General features: G+C 39.5%; 1 protein-coding gene and 1 long non-coding RNA gene across 4 annotated transcripts in view; one reads left to right on the top strand and one right to left on the bottom strand.

Annotated features, from left to right (window-relative positions):
- AKAP6 (A-kinase anchoring protein 6) overlaps window positions 1-27,355 on the top strand; it is a 239,361-nt gene that overhangs the window by 186,096 nt on the left and 25,910 nt on the right. For all 3 annotated transcript variants that reach the window (XM_081857580.1, XM_081857579.1, XM_081857578.1), the window contains exons 10-11: window positions 11,113-11,259; window positions 17,375-17,599. In XM_081857580.1, the coding sequence (XP_081713706.1) occupies window positions 11,113-11,259; window positions 17,375-17,599 (372 nt within the window). The remainder of the gene's footprint in view (window positions 1-11,112; window positions 11,260-17,374; window positions 17,600-27,355) is intronic.
- Window positions 26,273-27,355, bottom strand: part of LOC309345740 — a 55,552-nt gene continuing 54,469 nt past the window's right edge. The window contains exon 2 of the long non-coding RNA XR_014158359.1: window positions 26,273-26,621. This is a non-coding gene — a long non-coding RNA (uncharacterized lncRNA). The remainder of the gene's footprint in view (window positions 26,622-27,355) is intronic.

The raw sequence follows: 27,355 nt of genomic DNA, 5'->3' as shown, positions 1-27,355 counted from the left end.
TATTCTTTGGTAGTAATATTTGCAGAGAATTAATACAAAATGCAGAGATTTGTGGAATCTAATGGATCAATCTCTGAGAACGTTTTCATATGTGAGCTTTAAATTGCCTCTGTGCCTTTCCTGTCCTTCCTTGCCCCACTCACCCCATTTATGTGAATGTGTGACCACTGGTAATGCAAAGAAGAAAACAGATTTGTAATGCGAAGGAACAGTTTGGCCAGTATGGGTTTTACATTCGCATTACAAAGCAATAAAAACCTTTTAAACTCATGAGAATACGCTCCAAGCCTGTGCCACTTGTGATAGCACAACCTGTGGTTTGTGCCATTGCAGGTAAAGTAGGAGTCCGTCTTTTCTGATGAAAGTATTATTAAACTGTCTCATGTCTTTGGGCTTGTTCGGATGATTGAAATTGCTCCATGCAAGTAGCACTGTAGGGGGGAGCTGCATAGAGGAAGTAACCTTTGAACTAGCATATCCATGGTTACAGGTGCTACTTCCTGGCAATGATTCACATCAACATGGAGGCACATTCTTTGTTTAACTGCACATGCATATGTCACTGCCACTACTTGCAGTGCTGGGTACAATGAGAGCCATCTTGTGCACCAGAGCATCTATAGACCTGCTCAAGGACCCAAACCAGCCCACTGATCATAATGGTGTTTTGGCAATACGTCCTTATTAGTTATAAGCGCAACAAACAGTTTGCCGCAACGGTCTTCCTGAAGATCATGAAGCCGGATCTCGACATAAATTAGCGATCAATTAAAATCCCCACGCATCTAGGCAATTAGACAATTTATGACTGTTCTGCTGGGATAGATTTCCTCTCCCTCTTACATTAAACAAACACAGATATCAAAACTAAACCAAGACACTATATCCATTTATACTGTAAATAAAGTTGGTTTATTTGCTTCAAGTGGGCGACCTCTGGAATAAAGCGGGAGTGTAGATTTGTACAAGTGAATTTGCTTAAAATCTGTATTTATAGTGATAAAGCTGGGTGAAAGCATTTAAAAACCTTGTTGCTGAATAACTACCATCAGCCAGTAGGTCTGTGGGGCTTGTTCAGCTAAAAGCCACAATGATGTAATCTTGGCTTTGTGTCATTTATATTCAACCTAAAAAAAAACAATTTTCCTGAATAGACAGGCTGACAACAATATTGCTCAGTGTTGGTTTTTATTTGGATTGCTTCCAAATTGCTCACATGCCTCCACAGTAACGCATCATGCCTGCTTAAGTTTTTACTCTGAATTCCTGTCCCCTTTCTTGCCTCATATCTTATTTTGCTTTTAAAGTCTCAGTTATGTTTGTGAAACTAACCAGCCTGGCCACAAAATTAGGATGTATCTTGCAGAGTGCATTCATTTTACTTTTTGCATATTTTTCCTGAGGTCATGTCAAGGTTAGTTTGAATTCCATCCTACATTAAGACTTCTTTCACAGCTATTTAGCTCTGCAGCCTACTCCCCGCTGGGGTCTGCCCCTTGGGCACGTCAAAGCTTCAGACCTGACAAATCACACACAGATGAAGCTGTACAGTTTTTTAAACAGTTTCATCAGTAACGTTTTTCTATACAATATACTTTTTTTAAATATACAGAAGTATATTCTCTTGATTGCAGTATCATGGAAATAGATTTCTGTATGCAAATCACTGTTCCATATCGAACTTGCTAAATTTGAGGAACCGAACAGTATGGCTGGAATTAAATTGCATTTACTCAGAGGCAAGTGCCAGGGGAACAAATGTGGTTTACTCATGTGTAAATACGTTCTAGATTGGGGGGAATAAGGGGGGTGTTTCCAGCTCTGTTATACTTCCCCGATTCTTAAAAGGGGAAAAAAAGAGATGGGGTAATAATGTAAGTTCAGAGGTCTCTCTTTCAAATCCACCCTCAAGGGCCTTGCTGAGGTATTCTGCAATCTCCCACCCAGTCCCAGTTTAACCACCACTTTCTACACTATGATGATAATAATTGATACATGTCTTGCAGGGGTGTTGTAATAATTTCTAAGGGAGTTTTTTTGAACTGATTTGAACACTCAAAATTGCTAAATATCAATGACAGCAGGGCACAACTCCAGTGGCCACCCTAAGAATATGTGTTAAATGTATAAATATTTGGAACCTAATTAATTGAGTGATTAATGGCATTATTAACACCTGTAGGAAAAGAACAGAGCCTAAGTTAATAAAGACAGGTAAATACTCAAAGTTTATGGCCAGCTTGTGTCATGGTGGTTTGCGAAGGCAATTTTTATTGACCTCATTTGGGCTACTTTAAAGACTAATGGGGTTGAAATGTATCTCTGTGTTAAGAAACACATATGTTTCCATAGTATTGCTTTGCATGTATGTATTTCAAGCTGACACATGAACAAACAGCTTGAAAATTCGGAGGGCATTTCTGTGAATGAAATGTTGACTACTGGAGTGGGGGTGGTGATCCAATTTTTAAATAGTTTTACAGTTTAAATAGTTTAGATAGTTCAACGGTTGTGTGGCGTGCATTTGGAAATAGTGCATAAACTTTAGGATATTGTAAATCTAGTTGTACAACTTAATTTCTTGTTCGAATAAAAGAAGCTGAATTTTTTTGGCTCCTAATGAGCATATTAGCTAACAATAATATACCCTTAACAGGCTCAAGCGGTTAAGGGTTTTAAAAAAGGGGCTTACTGTCTTTCTCATCTTTTATGGGCCAAAAATGTACTGCCTTCTACAAATTACTTGATTGACTGATGAAGTGCCATAATTATAGCTGCGTTGCCATTTTGACAAAGCCGCAATAACAGATTGTACTTTAGTTCCCACTCCAGGCATACCACCCTTTGCATAACAAAACCCAGTTTTACTGGTCTAATTCTTATTCAGAACAAAAGGCACCTGGAGATGTTAACTGTATACTAACAAGGAAACTTCGAAGCTAGGGGAAAATAATAACACTGGAGTACAACTGGGGTTTTTTTTTTTGGTACAGTTATTTCAGGAGGAATGGTATCTAATGAAGAGTTGTCTAAAAGGCTGCTTGTTTGGAACTAATTAAAGACAGATCTCCTAAATAGCAAAAGGATCATGGGAATTACATTAGGTGTCTGGAGACTTGTTATTCTTTTGGCACTCTGAGTGGATTGTTGAAGTTGTTAGACTAGAAATAAAGAATCCTAATAAAACTCCTGTCCCTTCTCCCCCCTCCCCCCACCCCCACTGCTGTTGGCTAAAATCCACTGTTATTTGTGCTGCTGCTGTTGTTGCAATAAGATTCATATCAGTGCTCCAGAGTTCTGAAGAAAACATTTTTTTTTGCATTAACACATTACGGTGAGAAGAGTCCTGTGCCTTCGCTCCATGCATTTTCAGCCTTCAATTAACGTGAAAGCAGTACAATGCCTATGCAACTTCTCTTGCCTAGTGGTGCACCATTTATCATTGCAGTTTTACATTGACCTTGACACCCACTTCATTAGAATAAAGATTGTCTACCATTTAGGTTACATTGTTCCTCTGCACAGAGACCCCATGCAAATTTCTGTTCAGATAGAAGAGCTGTGAGCCTGTCAGAGGTCATCTGCATTAAATGATTGCAGCTATTTTCCAACTGCTTCTTTTCATTCTACTCAATTCAGGCTAGGAGGATCAATCAAGCCTTCTGCCTGAAACAGTGGGACTGCTGGGAATATAACTGTTTTTGGTGGTACTGGATATGCCCTAAACAGTATTAAATATTTAATATAAACTCATTAAAGGGCACAAAAGATATTACAGTAAAAATTTCAAAAAAGCAGAGCGATTGGTATAAATCTTATATTTTATTATAGATAAAAATGAGTCCATCAAGTTATCAGAAGAGCTTTTCTTCCCTAGAATTATATTGGTGACATAACTGGGGGTGGGGGTGGGGGTGGGGGCTAAGATGAAAAACAGGAAGGATTGGTCTTGAAACAAAATCATTTCTTTTATTTATTTATTTATTTATTTATTTTTGCAATAAATAGCAGGATCACTGAGCTTTGGTTATTTACATAAGGCCGTGGGTTTTTCTTTTTGTTTTGTTTTGGCCCTTATTATTATTTGTTCTCAAAAGAGAACCTAAATAGGAATAAGTTACTGGTCTCCTCCTTGAGTTTTCAGAGTGATATAATTGGAATTAAATTATTAATGAGAGATACTTTAAAAAAAAAGATTGTTTTATGATCTTCTATTAGGGGATTTGCAATTCATTTTAATATTTGTAGTTTGATTTATATTAAAAATAATGCAATCTATGTCCAATTAACAATACATGGCCAAAGTAATGTGATTTTTAGATCATGTGAATGGAATAAACTGGAAGAGGAAAACGAATTCTTAGCCTCAGATGTAATTTGCTGTGTGAGTTCTGGCAATTTTAAATGACATTGCACTTTTTTATTATAATTTTTTTTTCCTCAAGGCTCAGCAGCAAATTTATCCCAATCAAGGAAACTTATTATTAATTTACAAGGACAACTGTAGGAGTCTTTATAATTTCCCTGTGCAATTATTTGCCATAAATTGATAGTAAGAGAAGGCAAGAAGTTTGCAAGAACTAATGGCTGCTATTTGTCTAGACGAAACACTAATCCAAGGAGCTGAACACCATCCAAACACTCCGCTTGTATTGACTGTGTATGAAATATAACCAAGCCTCCGGACTGTTTGTAAATGTCTCGCTTTGGTATTGCGAAAAAGGTGAATGTCTAAGAGCCGTTGTGAAGGGTAGTCTGGCCTCTAGCAGATTCCTTCACTCTCTGCATGTATACAGCTGAGCTTTGGACCCTGGACTTTGGAATAAAGGGAGTCTTTGTTCATCAATGAATGGCATTAGGCATGGGCTTCCTAAGGGGCCACCATGAAGCCTAGGCATGAAACGTACAAACACTAGCCAGAAAGCACAGTATGAGTGTATATGTAGACAGATGACAGACACAATATCGTGCATGCGTATGCTCTAATGCAATGTACATTTATGAATATCATTAGAGAGTGTATCCACATGGCATCCACAAATAGGCATTTTTATTGCCAGTAGAGATGAGGGTGGTTTTTTGTTTGTTATTTGTTTTGGGGGGGTTTTGTTTTTGCAAATAATATGTGCTTGTGTGTTTATGTTTGGCACTTGCTTTCCTGCAGGAGAAACTCTTTTAAAACTTTCGAAGTATAAAGGACTGAGCGAAACCTAAAGCATCTCACTTAATTCCTAAATGCGTTGGGTAAATGCATAAAATGTCAAAAAGAGGAGGCACCATCCAAATAATATATAACCTGCTTCCAGTAATGGAGAAATGGTCATTGGCTTAATTCTTCTATCCCTGTGTGTTCAGTATGTCTCGTCTCTTTTCACTATAACCAACAGAAGCACCATACAAAAGTCTTACAATGGATGTCTTAATCTCTGTGTGTGCTTTTAGAGCATTATTTTGAATTCCATCGCGCAGCCTTCCTCTCCCCACCCCCCTTTCCTCTTCTGAAGTTTTATTACAACAGCATTCCCAGGGAGATTTAGGAGCAAGGGGTGCATAATATTGCCCTAACGTTTCACTCCAGGGAGGGAATATGTATCCTGGCCCTGAGCATTTTTGTGACATTTCTCTTTCGGGAAGCCTATGCAATGAAGTCTTAGTATCTTTATGGAAGGTATAGAGTTGATCATGTTTATTATTAATTATTATTATTATAATTCATACCATTTGCCAGGAAGCTGGCACCTCCAAACCTTACGCGATGATTTCTTTCTTTGACCTCTCAGTGACTAGGCATCTCGTTCCTTAACAGAGGGAGGCAGGGGGAAAAAGCTTTCGTTGCTCAATGAGCGCCTTCTAGGCCAGTTTCAAAATGGCTTATTCTTCTGGTTTCCATGGTGACAATTAATGCTGTTTCAAGGCATTGTTCCAGTCTCTATTTGGACAGAATTTTGGGGTGTGATTTTACACACACACACACACACACACACACACACACACACACACACACTTACTTTTAAAAAGCAGAACCAGAAAACTTCAGGAAGCAGGCCGTATAAGTTTTTATAGATAATCTTTTACAAATTTCTTAATTATATTCTGACACACAGAGTTTCTTTTTTTAAAAAAAAAAAAACTTTTTGTGGAGTTAACCAATATGAATGAGGTACTGTTCTTTAATTAAAGTAAAGTATTGGGAAGGGGGAGGGAGAAGAGGAGGCAGAGGTAAGGGAAGGGGGGAGTCGAAATTCCTGAACTCAAATACTGTTGCTGCCTTTTTCTTTCCACACAAATCAATAACAAGTATCTGTTTGTGCATAGATACATCCAGTTAACTGCAATGTAAAAAACATTTAAGGCATTAACATCCCCCCTCAGGCAGGTGCAGTAGAAAATTAAATATTAATCTTTTTTTTATTATTGCAGCCATTGTTGGCTGGAGTGATAGGGAAGAAAAGAAAGGGGAAATCCTGTGACTTTTAAAATTCTTAATCTCTTTTTTTTTAAGCTATTGAACAACAATCTATATCATAACATTCACAGCCTGTCACAATGGAGCAGCCTTTGCTCACTTAATACCGAGGCTAGAATGAATATGAAGATTAAATTATCTTCTCACCACAGCATAAAGAAGTCCTACTAGCTAGGGTTGTGCAGCACTGATAGAGGCTGGGTAGCTAATTTTTCCTGAGTGTGAAGGTGGCAGGGAAAGGCAACAGACATTAGCAAGGCCACATAGTGCTATCAGAACCTCAGCTCAGCAGTGCAGTAACCTCCTTCTCCACATTGTCACAAATAACTTTGCTTTTAATTTCTGTACCTTGAAACAAAATACTTGCTGTTCTTTTCGTAACTGGTATGTCTCGCAATCAAATGGATTTTTTTCTCTCCAGCTTTTCCTTCCTGCCACTGTATAATACATTTTCTATCAATCACCATCTTTCATCATGCTGTTTATACAGTAGGTTACATAGTGAGGAAGGCTGAAAGCATACAGAAAGCCTAACTTATTTATTTTTTAATGTAATCATCTTTCATAGCATCTGTCACCGAGACTTGCTGCTACGCTGCATAGCAGAACCAGTTTGTTTAGCAGAAAAATTAAATGATATACATATTAAGTCTTTAGGATAACTAGAACATTATTGTTAGGAAGCATATGCTAGCCGTTTTGTTCTGTTATTGATCTTCTCCAACTCAACGAGCGTCGCCAAAAATGCTTTTTTTAGTCAACAGCAGCTGAACCCAGGCTATCGCAGGTGAAAAATATTAACTAGCCAAGTCCACAACAGTGTCAGGCAGCTAGAGGACTCCCTTAGTCTATTAATTCACTTTCCAAAAAAACCCCACAAACTGGGTTTCAGTGCCTCACTGAAATGGACTTGGATTTCCCATGATATTATGCATACTTACAGAAATAATTATGTAAATCCTTTTCAGCTATATCATCTTTAAATAGAAATCAGATTACATAAAGCAGATTGTAATCTCCTCTAGTCACCCTTTCCAGCTGAAAAGGCAATCATATAGAGCCAACAAGCGTACTTGTTGGCAATTTTAGCCAAGGGAAACGGTTATCTGCTGTGTGATCCAGTCCCATAATTCCAAACCTGATTGCCTCTTGTTAACGCACGTTATGAGAAACGACATCTCCTGGTTTCTTTTCACATATCAGAAAGACAACTTCCTGGTATAAATCTAGACAATCCCTTGCTTGCTTGCTATGCATATTCATGCTTATTTTGGATACACCAACACCTGATCAGTGTTCATTAATAATGAGTAATGCGTTAAATCACCTCATTTAAAACATTTTGCTCTGTGATCCACAAATGACTAATATTTGAAGTTGGCAAAATATAAATGGTGTTCATGTGCAGTGCAAATGAAAGATTAAAATATGAAACTAACAATATGCAAACATATTCATGCAAATGCCGGGGATCTATTAGCTGAAACAGTGATTTCACACCTTTCTTGTTTTCTGTTAAGTACTCTCGAATTGTAGTTTTTTGTTTTGTTTTGTTTTGTTTTGTCAGAGTACTGTTCATGGATCTGGTAAAAGCACCCATGTTTTAAACATTCTTTATTGTAGTCTGACTTTGTTAGAGTTAGCCTTTTTCAACACCGCCCACCCTCCCTTGCAACAGCAACAGTAGTAGCTTACTTCAATGAGTTTCAAGGGAAGGAAGCATAATGTTTAGCATGCAATTTGCTAATAGCTACGTGTGATTTATGTAGGCCTTCTAAATGCTTTTGGGATAATTGTGCTTCATACTAGTATTCAAATACATATTGGCACTGTTTCTTGAAGCCCATTTTAAATATAGAACAGGAAGAAGTGTGAGGAAAAGTGGGGGGGAGAGAGCCCACGCAGGAGTTCTATGAGACAAACTAAACTGGCTGTGATTAGCAGGACTGTTGGCAAAAGCGGAAAACACACACACACACACACACACACACACACACACCATAAAACAAGCCAGCCCTAGGATTAGCCATATCCCAAGGCAAAGCAAGTTGGTCACCCCAGGCAGCTAATTTGAGGTGTCAGAAAAGAGCAGCAAATTGTTATGTTTTTATTCTTCTTGTGAAGTGTTTGCAACTAAATAGTTGCACTAGTGCAAGGATTAGTGCTGGCACGACAGGATTCCCCCTGCCCCTTGTGACCCCTGTGCCATCACCCCAAATCTACTGCAGAGGGTTGGGGAAAACCCAGGATAGATTGGGGTTGCATGGTAGGAGTGGGGAGAAATTTTTCCTTAGTGTTGCACCACATCCAGCATTAAATTTTTACTGCTAGGAAGAGGCATTTTCTGCTTCAGCTGCCAGAATAATTTACCAAGTCTTGTGATACTATGCACCTCAATTTGGGGGTGGGGTGGATGCCATTTGAGGCAGCAAAAATCTGTCAGGCTAACCCTGCCCAGTCCCTTCAAGCCCAACAGTGTCCCTGACCCTGAGTAAATATGTTTCCTTTCCATCATATAAATAATAGCTTCTACTCAGTACTATTGTGAAAATATTAAGTTCTATACTTAATAGGGGATGCAACCTGTTCTCCTCCGAGACCTGGAAAGCTCAGGCCTTCCCAGAGGACATGGAGTGGGTGCAATGTGTTTCTCCACTACTGAGTTATGGCTCTTTCTTGCACTGCCCAGAGGTCCCTTGCAGTATGCAAGCCTCTTTCTTCACCCATTTCTTGTTGTAGTGGTCAATGTATTATGAGTCTGAGATCACCTCTCCTCAGAGATCACGCCAAACCCACCTCCTCCCTCACAGATCACCCCAAATCAGCTTTCTTTCCTTGGCCCCAGCAGGTGGACTGCAAATGAGAAGGTTGGGATGGGCTTTCAAGCCTTCCTGCTCTCCCCGTGTTGCCACTGCCACTGGGAGCCACAGAAGGAGGGCTGTGGTTTTTCTCTCCCGTCTCTCACAGCAAGCGGCAGCCCCTGACCCGCCTTTGGTTCTGTCCATTTCTCCTGTTTGTCCATCTGGAGAATGCCATCTTGGAACCCCTGCTTAGGTTGTGGAACTCCCTCCTGAGAGAAGCTAATCTTGTCCCCTCTTTCCTGGCTTTCAGCCAAATGGCAAACAATTCCTTTCTTAGGAAAGCCTTTGACTCTTAATTACCTTTCATTATATTGTTTTGTTTCGCAGTTGGTTTTACTGTGAATGTTTTCTGCTGGTGGTTTTTAATGATGATGTTTTATGTTTTATTTTGTTTCAAACAATTGCATATAGGATATTTTCTGCATTTGGTTTTTCTCTCTATCGAATTTGCATTTCCTTTTATTGCTAGCCCTGTAGGAAAGGCAGAGCAAAATGTGCCTTTGTCAGCCTTGTGCCCCCAAATATTGCGGGACTCCAATATACACCATCCCTGTAAGGGATGTGCAATGATAGGAGGTGTAGTCCAACGAATCTGAGGGCTCGATATTGAATAATACTGTGTTGACCAACCAATCAACCAACCAGTTCCTGGATTCTCCCTCTTTCTCACATTCTAGTGTGACCAAGAAATAGAACCAAGAGCCATTATATGCAGATGATGACTTGGGGGTCACTTGGGGGTCATAGGCCCTTATTGGATTCTCTCAGACAAAAGCTAAGATTGAAATAAGTGCACAGCTAGTTCTTCATAGACTTGTAGAGTTGGAAGGGACCCTGAGGATCTTCTAGTCCAACCCAATGCAGTGCAGGAATATCCCACTGTCCCTTATTGGGATTGGCATGATCAGTACCATGCTGTAACCAACTTTGGTTTGATTTTCTCAGACAGCAACTGAGCCCTCCCTATCCACAGTATCACTTAGCAACCATTTGTTAATCTCAGAGCACTTCCCATGGGAGATTCTTATATGAAATGAGATCTATGGGCCAAAATGCTTTCCACAATCTGGTGCCCTCTTGATGTTTTCAACCAGTGCTTTTTTCATATTCAAAGGGTACGCAGTACCGGAACCTCTTTTGTTGTTTTTAAAAAGTGTGGCACTTCTTGTAACAACTTCACAGTGATTACCAGCACCTATTTTTCTAGGGGGGAAAGCACTGTTTTCAACCAAGCCAGCACAGCCACAGGGTTTATGGAATTTGTAGTCCAAAATATCTAGAGGGCTACAAGGTTGGGAAATACCACTCTAAAATCTCTCTTTGGATTCCAGCCAAGGAAACAGATTGCAAATGGAAAGCTTATTAGGGGGCATGACAAAATCTACTTTACTCCAAATACTGGGGTTTCAAGGGACTGGAGAACATTCAGGTCCTGTCCCAAAGGTGCTCCTCCCTGCACTCATTTTCTTTCTTTGGTGCAAGTGAACAGTTGCCATTTTCTCCCTGGCATGATTTGAAAGGGAGAAGCTAAATTGATGCATCCAAGGACACTGTTGAAGCAGATTGTTGATGCAGGTAGGAGACCCTCGCCAGCCCATGTCTATGACAATGACTAATATTTTGTTAGCCTAGTGTTAAAAATCACTTAGGAGCCATATCAATATACAATATTAACAGAAGAGATTGCCACCGTATTTAAGCATCTTGCTTTTTCAGATTACATGCTAATTGACTCTTTTTTCTTTTTCAATAGCTAACTCAACTTTTTTTTAATTCTCATTTTAGAGGTACAGTGTAGAAATGTCAATCAGACACCCCAAAAAGATGGAATTGCTGAGTAAAGTTGAAGCTTTGAAGAGAAGTGGTGTTTTACTACCCAGCGATCTCCTTGAAAAAGTGGATTCAATTAATGAAAAATGGGAACTGCTTGGGGTATTTGCATTTTTATTACTGTTCGTGGGTTGTGTGTACTTTTTATGTCTTGAAGTATGCTGTCTGCCTGATTTCTAATTTGAAGCACAAATATCTCTTTCATTCAATTCACTACATACATTTCAAACAAGCCACTCATGCTATTACAAAAAAAATACACACATAGTATTTCCCTTGTCTGTTGATTTTTTTATTCCCTGCTTGTCTCTTGTCTGACTTTAATAATTTTAGTTCTTTAATGCAGAAAAAAATGTAAGTAAAATATGCCATGTATTATGGGTATGCACCAAGTCAACTCTAATACAGTATATCTGATATACACTGACTGTCATGCTTGAGTGAATGTTAATAGAATTTATTCTGAAGGTACATGTTAGAGACATCTACTCTTTAACTATTTACTATACCCTTAAGATGAAAAGTGGGGATGTCACTACATATTTCAGGTCACACTGATGGCTGAAAAACAAATATGCAAATTTAGTACAAATCTGAAGTCCTGGATCTGAGTAAGAATGCAGTCTGGGTAAGTTTCATTCTGCTGTATTCAGCTCGTATTTGACAAAAACAACAAAATAAGTTTCCCATAATTCATTTCATGCTATGATGAGTTCAGTCTCAGCCAAACATGAGATACAAGAATCTGGGAAAAGATGCAGCATAGTGATTCTCTTACCCAGACACCACTAATGCATGATGCAAGAAGCATTGTTGTGCATTAGATTATTTCGACTATCCATTTGTTTTCTTAATTGTTTTCATTCATAATCAAAGGTGCCAAAATGGCTTAAATAATAATCGAGTGAAATAATAATAATGAGAATGTGATATTTTAAACAATAAACAATAATGAATCCTGCATAAATAATAAATAATAATAATTCAGGCATAAGGAGTATTTTTAATAGAGGTAATAGATTAGCACGCTATAAAAAGATTGCAACATGTGTCCCTCCAGCTGTTGATGAATTCAGCTCCCCTTAACTGAGCCAACATGGCGAATGATCAGGAATAGGTTGTAGTCATAGTGAAACAACAACTGAAGGGCCATAGGTTCCCCATCCCTTCCTTAGTCTAAATATGTGATTTTTAGGAAAATGCATTGCTTTAGAGAGGGTAATGCATGCACAGAAGTGGACTTCCAGCTTGCGCACATATACCCTCAGAAGGAACTGTGTGCACAGAAGCCCTTTCCATTTCAAAAGTGGTTTGCCATGTGACATGGAAGGTGGCTGGTTCCTGAAAGACTGAGTTCATCCACACTTGCCAGCAAAATGTTGACTTAGTGCAGACCTTGGGGTCTCAAATTTCAGTGGCACCCAGCGCGACGGCAAAATTCAGCACCCCATCACCCTTTGCCTTCCATTCTACATCGTACTTGCGGCAACCCCAAGGTTCCATGCCCAGTGTGATCAAACTAGCTGTGTTCCCCTAATTCTGCCTGTGTTCAGTGGGCCCATGCCTTGTGCATTTTCTATTTTAAAAAATATTTATTAAACAAACTTTATATACAAAAGCCAAACAAAAAACCAACTAATCTTACATTAGATATTTCTAGACTTAAGATCAGTATTACAATATACATAATCAAATTGTCAAAAAATCTAGAATAGATGTATGTTATGTAAATAAAGAGAGAGAGAGAGAAAGAAAAAGAAAAGAAAAGAAAAAAGAAAACAAAAAATGCACAATAATCAAACTGAAAAATTAACATTTTATATTTTTTTAACTTGGAGCCCTCTTCAGAAAACCCATGTTTCTTTGCCCACTCTTGGGTTGTGCTTTGTCTGTGAGTATCTGCCTTGCTCTGCCCTCTGTGCTTCCCAGAGCTCTCAAAGCAGCTACTGTATAGCTAAGAGGGGTTGCTAAGGATGCTCTAGGCCAGGAATCAGCAAGGTTTACCTCACCTGGGCCAGTTCACTCCAGCAGAGATCCCTCTGTCGGCCTTAGGTTGCCTACCCCTGCTCTAGGCCTTCAGGACTTGTTGCCTCCTCATCTCTTCCTGTTGTTAGGAGAGGTTGCTAAAGGTGCTCTGAGCTTGGTCCTTCTTTCTCCCTTCCCTCTTCATTGCGTGCAGATGCCAGGTCCTTTTACTTTTTAGAGGACAGGTTTTGTGTTATGCAGAGATGTCATACAATCAGAATATAGGTGTGAACTTTCTCTCCCCACCCCCGTCCCCACAACAGGGTTATTTGGGGAATGAGAGGAAAACCCCATGTCCAAGCCAAGGCAATATCAACCAGAAATGTACAGTTCAACAGTCCGTAATGAAAAACTGACAGGGGATGGGGTGGACAGAAAGGAGAAGCGAGGAGACCGCCCCTCTGCCCGCAGACCCGTGTAAACTTTAAAGAAAGCTGTTCACGAGCCCTTCCAAAATTGGTTTATCAAGAGGGCTAAATTTCTCTTCAGATTTTCTGTGCCTCTAGCCAGATCGGATGTCCGCAAGGAACCTATGGCAAAGCCAGAGGCCAGTATAAAAAGCTCTCAGACATGGGGGAATTAATTGGGGCACAAGCCATTAAAAATACGGGCCAAGTGAAAGTATAGAAGCGCCCTCAGGCTCAAATCCCCCTAGGCATATGGAATCATCTCTTTTGGTATCTTGTTGAGTGTTTGATCAACTTAACTTCAAGCACAATGCTAAACTTCTGCGTACTGTTGTATCGTAGATGATCAGCTGGATGACCAACTAATCAACTTTTCCCCATCACCCAGTAATCAGATTTTTTAAACATAAATAAAACATTACCCTGACATTTAAAATGGATTTCAAAGACCCTTTCTTTTTTTGCATGTTAAGATCAAGATGCAATTCTATATCACTTTCTCAAATTAATTTCTACATTTATCCAAAAGTTGTTTTTTTCCTCTTAAATGAAATTTCATGTATAATAAGAAGTTTCTGATTGAGTTTTCTTTAATTTAATTTACAAAACTCTGCAGAAACTAACAACACTAGGCATACTGTTTTAATTGGCATGATTACATTTTAATTGGCATGGAAAAAAATTTAAGACAAGGATTTTAACTTCTAACAATGGTAAAATAGAGAGATATGGTTTTTAATATTACTTTCATCTAAGGTGAACAGTGTGGAATGGAAATACATTAGAATGAAATGTCAGTGGTGCGTACAGTTTAATCTGTGAAATTTTGTCCCCTGTGCTGAATATTACTCTGTCTCAATTGCATATTAAACAACCCTATCAAGGCAGGCATTGGCATCTGCTGTGCTGACACAAATTGTGAATTAAATGAAATTGATGTCCTCTGTCGTATATTTATGAAGACGGACCATTCTCTGAAGTATTCTGTTTATGAAGAATTTATGATTGCAAACTGTTCCAGAACAAAAAAGTGGCAATAAATTCTTTTTTGTGACCCTACCCTCCAAGGGCATTGATTTCACCTCCTGCTGCTACTTTTGTTACAGCATAAAAACAATAGCTAAAACTGGATTCCACTGAGAGCCTTCAAATTATCAATATTTGAACCATCAAAATAGAAGGGTGTTGCCAAGAATATGTTGTTTTCCTCTGTTATGATCTACCCAACACACTGTTTACACAATGCTTTAGAATAGATGAGTATCTGTTGATTTAATTCAGTGTGTGTTTCAAAGCTTATTTTAAGGCTGTAAATTATCAACACACTTAGTTCACAGCCATCCCACTGACTTGAACGGAGCTAATCCTAACCCTGCCATCCTTTTGAGATGTATTGATTAATGCAGCCAGATAAGAATCTGCCTCCTTGGCAGACGTAGGTCCTGTTCCAAAGTAATTGCTCGCACAGCCCCAACACGTAACAGTCATAACCTCTTCCCTCTGTAGGCAAAACAAAACAAAGGAAAACTGACCCTTTACCTCATATTCCAGCTATTATCTAAGCTAGCTCCAAGTCGAGCTAAAGGCAAGCAATTTTATCTGCAAAATAAATAACAAATTTATTACAGTAAGCAAAGAAAAAAATAGTCAATCAGGTGCATAAAATCTGCACCAGACTTCACTTACTCACAACACACACAAAAAAACTGTGCCAGACTCTGCTTTGCATATGCAATGACAGCAAAGATGAAAATTTTCTTTTGTAACATCATTGTCTTGACACAGCTGTTTTAAAATGATCAAGGCCACAGTTAGCCAGCTTTGGCACAAGGTGAGTGCCAGCTGCACTCTACTTTGCTACGCTCCCATGTCCTCCATTTTAACATCCTCATAAACCAGGGGATCTGTGGATAGTATGAGGAGATACCTGCAAAATACTATGACTTGTATCTAATGTGGGGCTAAGTAATCATTCCATTAGCGCAAGGATTTCAACTTGTGCGACAGGACTTCCCCCTCCTCCCCCAACCTTTAGGAGCAGATTTGTGGAGGGTGAAACTTGTGTGCAAGAGGAGGAAGAGGAGAGGAGGAAGGCCCTGCTTTCCAAGTGGGAATCATGGCATTAATGAAACAGTTGCTTAGGGCTGCGTTGGCAACAAACTTACATCCATATGAGAATACAGTTGTACCTTGGAAGTCAAATGGAATCCGTTCTGGAAGTCCGTTCGACTTCCAAAACATTCGGAAACCAAATTGTGGCTTTTGATTGGCTGCAGGAAGCTCCTGCAGCCAATCAGAAGCTGCGGAAGCCCCATCAGACGTTCAGGTTCTGAAAGAACGTTTGCAAACCAGAACAATCACTTCCGGGTTTGCGGCGTTTGGGAGCCGAAACGTCCAAGTTCCAGGGCATTCAACAACCAAGGTATGACCATAATAGTGTTTCAACTCGATCCAAAATTGCCAGTAACTACCGAAGACTCCAATGACTCTATATGTGCAGAACTAAGCTACACATTATATTGCAGCTACATATAATATTAACCCAATGGCAACTTCTCAGTTCCAAAGTGCCCTACAGAAGGAAAGGACTCCTCTCCTAAAAATTCCTTCTTCCACCTGCTCATATCCCCACCAATTACATCAAACTCAGATTAATGCCAAGTGAAGTCATCGTCACTAAACAATTTGCAACGTCTTGTTTATATGTGCTGCTAAGAAATTATCAGCTTAAACAGCCCAAATCCAACCATGTCTACTCAGAAATAAATCCTATTGAATTCAATAGTCTTAGTCCCAGGGGGGTTAGGATTGCAGTCTTAGATACAAAATGCTTTTGCAGGGACAGCACTTGTGTGGTTTTCCAATTTTCACCTGTTGTTCCCTAGTGCTGCAGCCACCTACAGCACATCCCACACCACTTTGGAAGGTCTTCCAACCCTTGGGAGTGGCTGTTCAGGGGTGAAAGGGATCTGCAGTAGGAAGGAGAAAGCAGGAATTCTATGCTGATCCAAGCCAAAGAATCTTACAAGCCGTCGGACAAATCCAAATGAAGTCTTTTGTCATATATTAAGATAGCAGAGCATGGGTTGCAATGACCATTTGACCACACAAATGCACCCTATATGGTGCAGAATTCTTGCTAAAACTTGGTCAGGCTAATATTCCTGACCAAACTACCTTTGAGTGAGAGTACTCATCCCATGTTAATTTAGTTCTCTCTATGGACTCCCGTTGTTTGGTCCCAGCTCCTGCCAACCTAGCAGTTCAAAAGCACGTCAAAGTGCAAGTAGATAAATAGGTACCGCTCCAGGGGAAGGTAAACGGTGTTTCCGTGCGCTGCTCTGGTTCACCAGAAGCGGCTTAGTCATGCTGGCCACATGACCCAGAAGCTGTACGCCGGCTCCCTCGGCCAATAAAGCGAGATGAGCGCCGCAACCCCAGAGTCGGTCACGACTGGACCTAATGGTCAGGGGTCCCTTTACCTTTACCTTTATCGACTCATACAACTGGATTATCAAGAAGTTATATAGGTTAGCTAAGGGGTTGCCTGTGTCCACCCAGAATAAGATGCTTAATCTACAATTCTATACCTGTTTTCTTGTAAACACCACTAATCTCCAAAGGGCTTACTTTTGAGTAGACATGCGTAGGATTGCACTGTAAATAACATACAAAAGCAATTGTAATATTGGTTATATAGAGTTAATGATATAGATGGTCAGGTATCAGGTGTGTATGCTTTGGAACGTAAGATTAATCTACGGTTTCTTTCTCTGTTGCATTAGAAAACCCTAGGAGAGAAGATGCAAGACACAATGGTAGGACACAGTGGGCTAGGCGCACGTGACCTGCTTTCGCCTGAAAGCGGAAGCCTGGTAAGGCAGCTGGAGGTCAGGATCAAAGAGCTGAAAGGGTGGCTGAGAGATACCGAGCTTTTTATCTTCAATTCCTGTCTGAGGCAAGAAAGCGAAGGAACAATGAATGCTGAGAAACAACTGCAATACTTTAAGGTAATAAAACACACACACAACAACAACAACACAGCATTGGTACTAGGGCTGCTTTTTAGAGTAAACTAAAATATTAAGCAAGTGTATGTCTTAAGCCCATGTGCCAGGCACACATTTCTTTCCATTTGTAGCCATGTTAGTCTGTGTTGCAGCAAAAACAACAAAGAATTTTGGAGCACTGTAAAGACTTCCGGCACATTTGTATGGAGACGCTGCTTTTTTCAATCGTAGAACTTAATTTTACGGATAAATCTTTCTGTACATAAGCATTTACAAGGATCGGAATAATTCCAGCCTTACGTCTTAACTCCTTATAACTGTCTCATTGTATTCATTGCTGAATTCCGTATACAACATCCAGCTTAATGAAGACTCATTGTGTGATTTTAGGAACTAAAGTCATGAATTACTGTTGCATAAGTTTAGCATACATAAGAGGGAAATGGGGGAGGGAGCAAGCAGCTCTGTGTTCCTATGCTTTGTGCTATGACAACACCTTTTTTTGATACAGTCATGTCCTCTTTTTGAGCTGTCAGATCTAGCAAGCAAGCACTGAGATGTCCCTTTGCGATATGAGTCGAGTTGCCCTGTTAACTGTTGCAGCGCAGACAATGCTTCCTATACCATAGTCAATATGCCAGTGTGGATAGAGTTACAGTAGCCAATCTGCATCTTGATTACAACTGTGGATGATACCCAACATTAGTCATACTCATTGTAGAACTACTGACATCAATTAAGTCTGCTAATTTCATTGGCTGTACTCTGAGTATGACTTGGATCAAATCCCTCAATATGCCTTGACTTCAAAGAAGGTGACTGAGGTGGAATTTAACTTCATCTGTGGCATATTCACATAACCACTTTTTTGAGACAAACGCATGAACACACACTCTGTTTTAAATCACACCAATCTAATTTTTCAGTACACTGAGATATGAATCACTTTAAGTGGGGGGGGGGCTCATAACTTGTCACGTAATAGGAATGCCAGCACATCTTAGACTTAAAGCAGGTTCATTTTTGTTGTTATTGTTGTTGTTTATTCCCCACCCTTCACTCTGAAGTCCCAGGGTGGGTTACAATATTGTAAAATACAATATTAAAAACAGTTTTTAAAACTTAACAAGTACAGGAAAAGATAGGTGCCTGCATGTCTGTCAGTCTTTCATATTTGTCTATGGTTTCCCAGACTTCCTTCTTCACCAGGGGTCAGCAAACTTTTTCAGCAGGGGGCCGGTCCACTGTCCCTCAGACCTTGTGGGGGGCCGGACTATTTTTTTGGGGGGGGTGAACAAATTCCTATGTCCCACAAATAACCCAGAGATGCATTTTAAATAAAAGGACACATTCTACTCATGTAAAAGCACACTGATTCCAAGACTGTCCACGGACCGGATTTAGAAGGCGATTGGGCTGGATCCAGCCCCCGGGCCTTAGTTTGCCTACCCATGTTCTTCACTAACATGTAGCATTTGAAGTGTCCCTGAGACTCTTTAAATGAATCACAGCTGGCTGACCACCCAACTGCAAAAGCATCCCTGCACATTCATTTTTAGACCTAATTGTCCCTATAGTCTAACCATATAAACAGATCAAAAGGAAGCAGTAAACTAATAAAACAGGATGCAGCAATAATAAACTATATGCTATAAAGTTTTATCATTAAAATTTTTTATCACTAAAAGTTTTATCTTTTAGCACTAGCAACAAGAATCAGCACACATCACAAATAGTTTATATGAGCGTGCAGTGCATCAAAACAAAACAAAACAAAACAAAAAAACCCCACACCAAAAAATTCTGATGACATTCTGAAGGTTAAGGCTGCAATGCTAAGGCTCCTGGAAAGGTGCCCCAAAGACCATACAATATATCAGGTCTCCCTCTCCAATGTCAGGCACAGATATCTAATGTCAGGTCAGAGAAACCTCCAATGCCCTGGCCCAACAGATTCCAATGCTGATTGTGGGGGGCGGGGGGAGAAAACGGGTCAGCAGCAAGTTTGTGGGCAGGTTGAGTTAGAACAGGGAAACAGCTGGGATTCCTTGAATCCGAAGCTATCTCAGCCACCCAACCAGGTAATGATTTAGATGCTATAACGTAAGGTTACCAGATATCCCCATTTCCTGGGGACAGTCCCCAGACTTACAAATTAGTCCCATACAAAATCCATTGAAGTTGAAAATTCATTGAAGATTCATTGGAAAAAAATCTGGTAGCCTTACTATAACTTGCTGTGGAAATAAAGGATGAAACAATTATTTAATTAATAAGGCAACTGATGAAGTGAAAGACCCTTCTACCTGCCACTTATAATACACAGTGCTGGGATAAGTGGTAGCATCTCAGCTCCAGGTGGTTTTGGATGATGCCTCTTATTTTGATCCATTCAAGTCTGGTTTTAGGCCTGGTTTTAGGACAGAAGGAGCCTTGGTTGCTCTAGTGGATGACAATTATTATTATTATTATCATTATCATTATTATTTATATCCTGCCCTTCCCGCTGGGTTTCCCCAACCGCTCTGGGCGGCTCCTAATTAAAAACAGATCAAAAACAGAATAAAACATCAAATATTAAAAACTTCCCTAAACAGGGCTGCCTTCAGATGTCTTCTAAAAGTCAGGCAGTTGTTTTATTTCCTTGATGAGAGGGTGTTCCACAGGGCAGGCACCACTACCGAGAACGCCCTCTGCTTGGTTCCCTGTAACCTCACATCTCGCAGTGAGGGAACCACCAGAAGGCCCTCGGAGGTGGACCTCAGTGTCCGGGCTGAACGATGGGGGTGGAGACACTCTTTCAGTCAGAGGATGGTCACAGGGACTACTACTTTTTTAGTTCTCCTGGACCTCTCAGCAGTTGTCATATTCTTCTGGTTCACTTGTCTGGGCTGAGCATAGAAAGCTTGGTTTTACAATGATTCTGGTATTTCCTGGACAAATGTTTTCAGACCATGGTGTGGGAAGGGCAGGACATCTCTCATGGCCACTAGCTTATGGGAAAGCACAAGAGTTCATGTTCCTCCCACTCCCCGCCATGATTTTTGACATCAACATGGAATCATAAGGAAAAGTCATCTGGAGATTTGTACTGCAGCATCACTGGTATGTTGATAACACCTGACTCTACCCTGCTGAGGGCATGTGGTCCCATTGAGCAGGCAGATTGAACATCAACACACACAGAGAGAAGTTGGAGGGCAGCAGTGAAGGCAGGAGATGCTTCAACCAGCACCATATGTGGTTGTGGACTAGTTAAATGCTCCTGGTAATGGTACAGGCTGCTGAGAACAATGGGAGTGGCGAACCAGTCAACAGTTGCATGTTTGCTTCTAGATGAAGGTCACATCCTGCCATCTCCAAAATGTTTCAGGTAAGGGAAAGGGTCACTGACCTCTACACAGTAATAGCCTGCAGTTCCTACTAATAAACTCTTTGACTGAAGGCTCCTTTCTCTAGCCCTCTCATGAAAAAGTAGAAACTGTTTAGTGATCTCCATTCTCTTATTTCCAGTTGACTCCCAGAATCAGGGAATCTTGATAACATGCCTGGTGAGTCCAGCTCTCCAACAATATCTTCAAAGCAAGGCAAGGTGTTTATGGTCACTTGCAGTCATGCAGAAATATTTGAAATAAAATTCACTTTACTCTGAATCAAGAAAATTCAAGCATTTCAAATTTTGAAATTACTTATTATAGCAGTTATGTCAATGTGAGATTGCTTACTGTGCAATGCCAAGGGGTTTAAAGATGACTGTTAAGTAGTAAGTCTAGTCACTAGGCAAGCCATTTTTCTATATTGTCCTGTCATGTGGTGAGAGGAACATAATTTTATTTTTATTTTTTATTTAACAAGTTTTATAGACTGTTTAATCAGAAAAACCTCATAAAACAATAAAAGGTATCCATAAGAACATACTGTTAGAGTCAAAATTTAAAAACAAGAAGACACAAATTTAAAAATAGATAAAATCAACAGTTTTAAAGCAAATGTACATAATGAAATTACATGTCTGAGTAGGTAAAGGTAAAGGGAACCCTGACCGTTAGGTCCAGTCGTGGCCGACTCTGGGGTTGCGGCGCTCATCTCACTTTATTGGCCGAGGAAGCCGCGTACAGCTTCTGGGTCATGTGGCCAGCATGACTAAACCGCTTCTGGCGAACCAGAGCAGCACACGGAAACGCCATTTACCTTCCCGCCGGAGCGGTACCTATTTATCTACTTGCACTTTTTGACGTGCTTTTGAACTGCTAGGTTGGCAGGAGCAGGGACCGAGCAACGGGAGCTCACCCCGTCACGGGGATTCGAACTGCCGACCTGTGGGTTTAACCCACAGCGCCACCCACCTTGCTTAAACAAAAAAGGTTTTTTGCAGATATCAGAAACAGTACAATGACTACCAAATATTAATTTTATTTAAAAAATCCTGTGGAGAAAACTGGAATGTTACACCTGGTAGAACAATACATACAATTTGTTTATCAAGTAGCAAGATGGATCTAAATAGTTGTTGTTTTTTTAATCCCTTATCCCAATACTTTCCATTCTCCTAAAATCTTCCTGTATCTGCCAGCTAGTTTCGACTTGGGATAGCAGAAGCTTTAAAATAATGGCTATGTTTTAAGAGATTATTGCCAAACCCACATTTTTTATTCCAGGGAGACATTGTGATAGATGCCAGCATTTCAGTAATGATATAAGCAATCTGTAACCTATTATAATTTCCTTTCAGAATAACTTAATTTTCATATTGTTTTATATGACTGGAATTTTAATAGTGTTTTTAATTTAGGAAAAGAAGTATACTATGCATTACTAATTACACAGGAACAGGGATTAAATAGCAGCACCCTGAACTACATTTTTAAAAGAACAAACATTTTTTAAAGTACTTAACCCAAGAAATTAAAAAATGTCATGCTTAGATAATCATAGCTTTATAGACAAAAAACATGTAAAGAGGCATAAATTCTGCGCTTATTATTTAACTTATTTATTATACTGTACTGCTGGAGTCAAGCTGGAATAATACAGGTGCTACTCATTGGCTAGCAATGCGAGAAATTTAATTGTTTTCAAGTAATTTAAAGATAATGTATTTGTATGTATATTTCAAAGCCCATAATTTGACAGGAGTAGTTATGCCAAAGTCACTCAGGTTGCATACCAATGAGTCAAGCAGAATTTCCTAAACAATCGAAACGTACTTAAAAGAAATTTGTTTGATGGCACTTGTATTTTTCACATGTAAGTAGAGTGAAAAGGAAAATAAGTTATTTATTAGAAGTGTGGATATTTTTAATAATAAATGTCACATGCCATTTCCAAACTTGTCAGTGAGATGCCACACTCTTAAAAAGGAATATTGGCAAGGGACATGCTCATTGCAGCAATTGGGTGGATAATAGTATAAAAGGTATTGTTTTTAAATGAAGGGAACCAGTGCCCTATTTTGAAAGAACTCATAATCTATTTTAAACTGTCATTCTATGTTTCTGACTTGCAATTAGATGATCTTTCCAAAATGTCCGTCTGAGATTTTCCTTCGACCGTCACCCTAATAAAATCTGACAGCAAGTGTATTATAGCCAAACTCCCCCCACCCATAATTAGCATCAAAGATCCTCACTAAGGTTAATCAGGAAAGTTGTACAAAGGGTTTCCAATGAATGGCCATGAAAGCAGCAGTATGCCTTTAAAAACACCCTTGTAATATAGGCAAGATGGATGACAATCAGGAGACAAATGTATGAGCAAAGCTGTTTGGAGAGAATAGTTTTGTAGTGTATGATGTATGTTACGCAAATGAGCTTATTAGGACTCTCATCTATTTTATTATTGGTGCCCAATTTAATAGAGGCATTTAAAAAACAATATTTCTGCCTGACTCCTCGGAAGGAAGAAGATACATTGATATAATTGAAAGCAAATGATTGCATGTTGTGCCATTTAATCATGTCATTTTTCAGTGGCTGTTTTTTGCACTTCACTGCATGCTTATAGAATATTTAGCTTTATATAGATTAGGTTCCAGCACCAGAAACTGAGCTCAGCGATTATTTTAGGCAACGTTTTCTTTTAAGTTTAGAATCAGTTAAAAAAAACAGCCAGATTTGTCAGTGTTTTCTTTAGAAGATTGTAAGCCATCATTCACTTCTGGTATGTGACATTTGATTGTATTATTATTATTATGAGAGATAATTTATTGCTAGTTGTTCTTTTCAAGTCTCTAATGGAAAACTTTATTTTTTCATCATTTACAGAGTGCATCTACAATAATTTTTAATACATGGGGCTCACCAAGCTAGCAGGAAGAATTAGAAACATGCTCAAGAATCTTATGGAAAGCTTTCATTAACAGTCAATTTTATAGATGTAGATGTGATCAATATAATTGGTCATAAAAGAACATGGAATTAGTATGGAACCTATACATCCCAGTTTTCTAACTGCACTGTCCAATCTCCTAAGAAATCATTTCTAGACTTTGTACAGGGACCAATGTATTAGAGACTATGAAACAGCCTTAGGCTGCAGTCTAATACAAATTTACCTCTATATCTGATCTTCTAATGTCCGGGTGAGAATGCAACTTTTTTACTCAGGTGTATCTCTGCCTCTCCAGTGTCTAATTCTGAAAAGACTCACAGTAGGAGCTGATGATGGACAGCATTGGTTGGTTGGAACCAGTGCTTTTATTCTTTTTAAAAAATGTTTAGGGGTACTCTCATTTTCCTATTCGTATTGAAATACTGCCCCTCAGTGAGGCCAAACTTAGATTCACGAAATGTTTATGGGTATGCGTACCCCTGTATCCCCCCAGAAAAAAATCACTTGTTGGAACCATTTATGAACCACTTGCCCACAATCCCCTCAAGCAGCTTTGTTACAGGTCAGGAGGTCCCAGTCTCAGTAAGGCTTTAGCGACATTTTCAGTTCTGAAGTGAACACAGCCCTGTGCAAGGCAGAAAAATTAGGAAGAATGGGACAGCCTTGCATGTGTTGATTGGGGAGCTTGGAAGTATCACCAATGTTTCATTGGTTGAAGCAACATTTGATTTGCTAGTATGCAAATTTGTGATATAAAATGCTGGCAGGGTTTGTGAATGAGGAAGTTGCAGTCACTTCTAGCTTTGATATTACCTTTGTGTTCCTGGAGAATTTTTAGCAATACACTTCAGGAAAGTAAATACAAGCAGGTTTAAGGAACATTAGAAAATGCACTCCAGCTATAAACTGAATAATAAAGCTTGTGGGTATATTTTGGCATAAATAGTGGTTTTGAAATTTGTCATTCAGCTTACTTAAAATTCAGAGATATTAAGGGGAGAGTGTTCCCTCATTTCAGAAATAATGGGATTTGGGCTATTATAAGAGTAAGGCAATTGAAACAGTTATAGGACGCATTTTATTAATAAGTAGAACATCTGTGTAAAATGTCCACCTGCTGATAAACTGTGCAGTGTTACTTTACAATGAAATGCACTTAATCATTTTAAGACATCTTCTAATGACATCTTATTGGGATTAACATTTTGAACACAAATACTTTTAGGCATTAAAACACCCATTTTAAATGAGATTGCATTGTCTTGTTTACCCTTGTTCATTAATAAGCAATCTGTTAACTGCTAGAACACTCAAATTGTGGAAGTGCAAGCTGATTAGTAAGCAATCCAGCTATATTATGGATATAATCATATTTTTTTGTTGAAGACTTTCAGTTTAACAATCAACTTCCCCTTTACCCAAAGGCATAAAAAGGTATGTGTACATATAGATATTAGACATTAACACCATTGTTTTGCTTTAGGAATTCAGCTTTCCACTGGTTAGGAAACAGAAAACTTTCAGAGGGAGAGCTACTTTTCTTATGCAGAAAATGTATTTAAGTGCAATCTTACTATTATTTTTAAACAATGGCAATATTTAGCTTTTCCTCTTGGAAACAGCAGTGTCAGTTAGGAGGTTGCACCCAAAGAAGTCCATGTTTTTCAGTTACCAGCATCTCTAAACAGCTCAGATATTTTTCACAAGGCTTTTCTTATTAACTGTAATTCCCTACCCCCACCCCGCTGCTACCAAATTTTCCCTAAAAGGAAACCTAAAATGCTAGGGTGATAGCTTAGATTTTTCTCATGGGGTTATGTACTTTCATCTGTAGCATCCTGCAGAGAGAAACAGATGTTTTCACGGTGCACAATTTAAATTGCCTGGTAAGCTCCTGAATGTGAAGAAGTCTTCCGTGCTCTAATATGGTAGAAGATACTAGATCCACAGCAACTCAGTGAAGGAAACACAGTGTGTGGGAGCAGGGGCGGGGGGCTAGGCTGAAGAATACATCTTCCTAGACACTTGTGGTGGCATTTTCCCCTTGGTGTCTCTCTTCAAAAGCACTTAACACACTGTAATGTTGACTGCAGATTTGCTCAGAACAGCACAGAAACAAAGGAAGCCATAGAGCAGACAGATCAGAATAAAGAGAACTAGCTACTCGTCATGGTGGCTTTGTTCTACCTCCATTGTTGGATACCTGTTGCTGGGGGGGGGGTCACAAGTGGGGCAAACACTGCTGAACTAAGGTCCTCCTTTTGGACTTTCCATAAACATCTGGCTGGTCACTGTAAGAACAGGATTTTCAGGTCCCAAAACACAACAAAAACAAAATGCAACTTGCAAGTAAGAAAAAGATCTTTATTCAGGCTCAGAAGCAAGCACAAGGTCCAAAAATCAAGATTCCAAGGTACATGAGTAGGCCAAGAGGTTCATATTTTAATGGAAGCTACAAAAATGTTCCAACAGTTAGCAGGGAGGACCTCCCACCTCCATCCCCGGTTGCCACACTTCCAGCCCTCCACCTGCTTCTCCACCGTCTTCATCTTGAGCTGCCAAACCATGCCAGATTCTGATGGAGCCAAAGGGCCCATGACACGGATGATGAACTAGATGGCGTTTTGGATTGTTCCAGCAGGGCCCTTCTTGTGTTCTTTTTTTGCAACAGAGGGACACGGGTGTGTTAAAACTGTAAGAAAGAAAGAAAATGTTTCCTTGGTTGAATTACAAGTTGAAATGTCTCTGTTATCCCACATCTTTCTGATGCAATCAACTTCAAAATATTTAAATCTGTAACATATGGAACTGTTCAAAAGTTTTGCTTTGTGGAAGAGTTGTGGAAGTGCTGAAATCATACCTTTATTAGAGCCTACAAACACTCATACCAGGGAAGAGTTGCATGTACCGGTAATTCAAAAGCTGGTACCCTGCCTTGTGAACCTTGGTTGATCCTAATATGTCCCATGTTTTGCCAGGCCTTTGTCTTTTATATATGGCAGTGTTTCGATATTCCTATATGTTTGCAGTGTTGCTTTTAAAAAGGTGTCTTGGTAAATTCTACTGGTAGTTTCTAAATTTCAGTACTATATGTGTTTCATATGGAGAGGACTTCTCAGGGGTGGGGAAGACCATTTGGCCTGGGGCCTCAAGCTCAAAAGGGGCCTCTGATTTTATTTTATTTTTGGACACTTGTATTTATGGCATTCGATAAGTTTGACAACTTGCCTTTTGGAAAGGGGGAAGGGAAGAAGTGCTGGGGCTTCCTCTTGGCTCGCTTTGCTGTCTGCTGGAAAGTTGTGTGTGTGTGTGTGTGTGTGTGTGTGTGTGTGTGTGGTAGTGGTGGAGGAAGATACATTTGCTGTTGCATTGATTTTGCTGTCTTTTCCTACTCTAGCATTGGCTGCAGTGTTAAATTCTCTTTGT

Source organism: Podarcis erhardii, assembly GCF_964252035.2.
Source record: "Podarcis erhardii genome assembly, chromosome: 1".
Lineage (NCBI taxonomy): Eukaryota > Metazoa > Chordata > Lepidosauria > Squamata > Lacertidae > Podarcis > Podarcis erhardii.
This window is presented reverse-complemented; position numbering and strand designations above follow the sequence as displayed.